This window comes from Oryctolagus cuniculus, chromosome 4, assembly GCF_964237555.1.
Source record: "Oryctolagus cuniculus chromosome 4, mOryCun1.1, whole genome shotgun sequence".
Classification (NCBI taxonomy): Eukaryota; Metazoa; Chordata; class Mammalia; order Lagomorpha; family Leporidae; genus Oryctolagus; species Oryctolagus cuniculus.
The window spans coordinates 168,773,827-168,778,604 of NC_091435.1; the positions used below are offsets into that span (position 1 = coordinate 168,773,827).

The 4,778-nt window shown below is 51.6% G+C and overlaps 1 protein-coding gene across 1 annotated transcript; it reads left to right on the plus strand.

The window, feature by feature from the left end:
• Positions 1 to 494: 494 nt before the first annotated feature.
• On the plus strand, positions 495 to 1,213 carry LOC100346036 (large ribosomal subunit protein uL6-like). The gene has a single exon (XM_051858918.2). It carries the CDS (start codon positions 530 to 532, stop codon positions 1,106 to 1,108), a length of 579 nt encoding a protein of 192 aa, XP_051714878.1. The 5' UTR covers positions 495 to 529; the 3' UTR covers positions 1,109 to 1,213.
• Positions 1,214 to 4,778: the final 3,565 nt, after the last annotated feature.

The window sequence follows — 4,778 nt, forward strand, 5'->3', positions numbered from 1 at the left end:
ATTAGAAGCCCCTCCCCCAGATGTCCTGTAACCTGCTCTCAGTCTCTCTACCCCTCACTCCCACGGCTCGTGCCAGGCTACCTCTGCTCTCTGTCGGGCTCAGTTTTCCTTCTCTGAACCTGGCGTATGAGTGGGACCATCCTATATGCAGTTTCTTCGCGTCTGGTTCTTTCCAGTTAGCATAATGTTTCCAAGGTGCATCTACGGCGGAGCAGACATCAGTCTTTTTGTGGCTGAATAGAATTCCACTATGTAGATGTACACTTTGTTTAGCAGCTCACCAACTAAGGGGCACTTGGACCGTGTTCAGTCCTTGAGTAACGCTGCGGCGAATGACTGCAGGCAAGCCTTCGTGATATGAGAGACAACATGCACCGGCAATGGGGAGGGAGAGGGGGCAGATTTCGTTCAGGCCACTGGAACAGGCCACAGGCTTATAATGGGAGCATCTCCAGGAAGGGAAGGGGGCCTGGGATTTTAGAGAGGCAGAAAAAGAGTCATCGCTCTTTTTGCCGCATCTACTGCGAGAATGAAGACCGTTCTCAGCAATCAGACGGTCGACATCCCAGAAAATGTCGACATCAGTCTGAAGGGGCGCACAGTCATTGTGAAGGGGCCCAGAGGAACCCTGCGGGGGGACTTCAATCACATCAATGTGGAACTCAGTCTCCTGGGAAAGAAAAAGAAGAGGCTCCGGGTTGACAAATGGTGGGGAAATGGAAAGGAACTGGCAACTGTTCGCACGATCTGTAGTCACGTACAGAATATGATCAAGGGGGTTACACTGGGCTTCCGTTACAAGATGAGGTCAGTGTATGCTCACTTCCCCATCAACGTGGTTATTCAAGAGAATGGGTCTCTTGTTGAAATTAGAAATTTCTTGGGTGAAAAGTACATCCGAAGGGTTCGGATGAGGCCAGGTGTTGCCTGTTCAGTGTCTCAAGCCCAGAAAGATGAATTAGTGCTTGAAGGAAATGACATTGAACTTGTTTCAAATTCAGCTGCTTTGATTCAGCAGGCAACAACAGTTAAAAATAAAGATATCAGAAAATTTTTGGATGGCATCTATGTCTCTGAAAAAGGAACAGTTCAACAGGCTGATGAATAAGACCTAAAAGTTATCCGGCTGCAGAAACAAGAACCCAGATTGTGTCTTGTGGTATTTTAATAATGCAATAAAAGATTATTGATTTGAAAAAAAAAAAAAGAAAAAGAGTCATCAGTGAAGCCTTTTTTTTTTTTTTTTTTTGAGTTTTGAATTTTATTTGCAAGGCAGAGGAATAGAGAGAGGACAGACAGAGGCAGAGAGAGATCTCCCATTTCTAAGCCACAAGAGCCAGCTCTGAGCCTGGAACCAGGAGCTCCACTGGGTGTGCCACATCGGTGGTGGGGCCTAAGCACTTGGGTGTACATACGAGTGGACACTGTGCTCTGATATGTGCCTGCATGGCAGGTGGCAGCTTCACCCACTGTGCCCCAACCATGGCCCCTAATTCTAGTTTGTTTCTAGTGTGGATTCTCAGATTTTTTTTCTGCACAAAGGATTGTTTTACCTTGAACAAAAAGAATATTTCCTTTGAAATAAGGGGTCTTAAATTGTTTGTTTGCTCTGCCGTATGGTTCAGGCTAGACCCTCCGGTACCGAGCTGAGCGGGTGTGGTGAGAGTAAACAGGCTTGCCTTGCTCATCACTATAGCAGGAAAGCCTTCAGTCCCGTACTGTTGACTAGGACTGAGTTGTGGCCTGTCTGCAGGTGCCCTTGGTCAGTTTACGTAGTTTGTGGTTTTTTGTTTGTTTGTTTTTTGACAGGCAGATTTAGACAGTGAGAGAGAGAAAGAGAGAACAGAGAGAAAGGTCTTCCTTCTGTTGGTTCACCCCCCAAATGGCTGCTGTGGCCAGCACACCGCACTGATCCGAAGCCAAGAGCCAGGTGCTTCCTCCTGGTCTCCCATGGGGTGCAGGGCCCAAGCACTTGGGCCATCCTCCACTGCACTCCCGGGCCACAGCAGAGAACTGGCCTGGAAGAGGGGCAACCGGGACAGAATCCAGCGCCCCGACCGGGACTAGAACCCTGGATGCCGGCGCCGCTAGGTGGAGGATTAGCCTAGTGAGCTGCGGCACTGGCCTGTTTTTTTGTTTTTTTAATCATGAATTGGATCTGAGTGTTATCAGAGGCCTTCATTCCATCTATGGGGCTTTTCACGTTTATCCTGTTAACATCACATCAACCGACTCTGGGGTGTTAATCCTGCTTCCTAAGACACAGGAGACATTCTGTACACTTGGTCATGTGTAGAATACTATGTTATGTTGCTGAATTCGGTCTGGTAATACTGTATTAAGGATTTCCGTGCCTAGCCCCGTGAGGAATGTCAGTCTATAGTTTTCTTGTGATATCTTCGTCTTTGTTATCAGGGTGGCACCGGCCACAATGAATGAGTTGGGAAGTATTCCCTCCTCTGTTTTCTGAAATAGTAAAGTGTTAGCATCAATTATTTTTAAAGCCTTATCCATTCACTTGAAAGGCAGAATGAGGTCTTCCATCCACTGGTTCACTCCCCGATTGGCCACAACAGCCAGGGCTGGGAGCCAGGAGCCAGGAGCTCCATGTGGGTCTCCCACGTGGGTGGCAGGAACCCGGATGCTCAAGTCATCACCTGCTGCGTCCCAGGCGCATCCCCAGGGAGCTGATGGGAAGCAGAGCGCGGGAACTGGAGCCTGCACTCCGCCGTAGGATGCGGGCATTCCCGGTGACGGCTTAGCCCGCGGCGCCACGTCGTCCACCCCCAGTGCTCTTTCTGTGCGCGGGGGCATTCACGGGGCAGCTACCCGGCACGGGCAGTTCTTTGTAGCGAGGCTTGCAGCTGCTCACGGAACTCCCTTCCTCGTCCCAGGACCATTCAAATCCCCCCCCCCTTTTTTTTTTTTTCAACCAGTGACTTGTGCTGTTCCAGGCGCTTGTCCGTTTGGTCTGTTGCGTCCTCTCTTGGCACAGCGCCGCTCCTGGTGTTCCCACTTCACTCTGTAAGGTCAGTCGCCGTGTCCCCTATTTCACGTCCACGTCTGGGTCCCTCTTCTCTCGGCTGACCCAGCAGAGCTTCCTGGCTTCCTTGCGTGTCCGCCTCTGCCAGCCGGGCCTGAGTGGGCGTCTCGGGTCTGTTCCGCTCCTTGCTGTGCGTGCCCACAGTCTCTGGTCGACACGGGGCAGGCATGGTCTTAACATTCTTCAAGGAATTCCTTTGCTGCTTTACATGGTTGGAGGCCTGCTAATTTCAACTTGGCACCCAGGCTGATCCGGTTACAGTGGTGCCGAAAGAACCCCAGGCATGATGACACCAGTGTGCCTCCTACCCCACGCAGCCATGGTCACGAGCGGAGGACACAGATGACCCCCAGCCGCTGTGCCTTTTGCCTGGTGAACTCAGAGAGCTCTTGGGAAGTGACCAGCCATGGCAGCATTGCCTGGATTTCAAAACCGGGAGCCCACGCAGCTGCACTTGGCAGGTGCCGAACAGCTTCTGCTGTTTCCCGCTGGGACAGCTGTGGGCCGATGTTCCCCCCCACAGAGCCGCTTTCACTTCCTTGGGAACATCCCTCCCTCCCGGGCCCACCGTGCCTGCACTAGCACCCACCCGGGTTTGCACAGTCCACTCTCCCTCTGAGAGAGAGCTCAATGGAGACAGCAGCTAGGACCTCAGCTGGACAGATAGCAGCTACGGCCAGCTGGGGAGTCATTTATGAATAAAGAGATCCGCAAGCTAATGAATGTTGGCTATAAATATGCTAGGAAATGATAGACTATGGATTGGAAGATACGGATCACATTCCGTGACGTCACGGGTGGGGCGGGGCAGGGCGGGGGACAGGCTTAGGGAAATCACTTAAAGAGACACCAATGGCCGCTTGTGATGCCGCCATCCCATATGGGTGCCCGGTCAAGTCCCAGCCGCCTCTTCCCATTCCGCTCCCTGCTCCTGTGCCTGGGAAGGCAGTGGGGGATGGCCCAAGTGTTTGGGCCCTGCACCCGCATGGGAGACCAGAAGGGAGTTCCAGGCTCCTGGCTTCAGCTCGGTGCAGCCTCAGCCATTGCTGCCATTTGGAGAGTGACCATCACAGGAAGATTCTCTCTCTCTCTCTCTCTCTCTCTCTCTCTTTGAATTTCTAATTCATAATCTTTATTTTCAAAATAGAACGCCAGCTTCATCTGTCATGTTCTATGTTCACGAATGAAAAGACTAGAAGTAAGACAAATGTTGTTACTAATTCTTCACGTGTTTGCTAAATTTTTCTCCATATCTTTAAGTATTTCAGGTCAAAAAATTAATATGCATCAAAACTTGAATGTGGAACGGGCCTCTGGCATAGGGTTAACCTGCTGCTTGGGATGTCCACATCACATGTTGGAGTGCTGGGTCCAACTCCTGAGTCCACTCTAAATCCCACACCCTGCTGAGGTGCGTCCTGGGAGAGAGCAGGCGACTGTTCGAGGACTTGGGTCCCCGGGAGTCAGTATTGCGGCACTGTGGGTTAAGCCGCCACTGTGACGTAGGCATCCCCTGTGAGTGCCAGTTCAGGTCCCAGCTGCTCCACTTCTAATCCAGCTCCCTGCTAATGTGCCTGGGAGGCAACCAAAGACGGCCCAAGTGCTTGGGTCCCAGCCACCCACGTGGGTGACCAGGATGGAGTTCCAGCCTCAGTCCCGCTGTGGCCATCTGGAGAGTGGGCCAAAAAATGGAAGATATTTCTTTCTGTGACTCTCTGTCTCTCTGTCTCTCTCT

Coding starts and splice junctions, on each gene's coding strand:
- LOC100346036 (XM_051858918.2), top strand. CDS start 530: ATGAAGACCGTTCTCAGCAATCAGACGGTCGACATCCCAGAAAATGTC.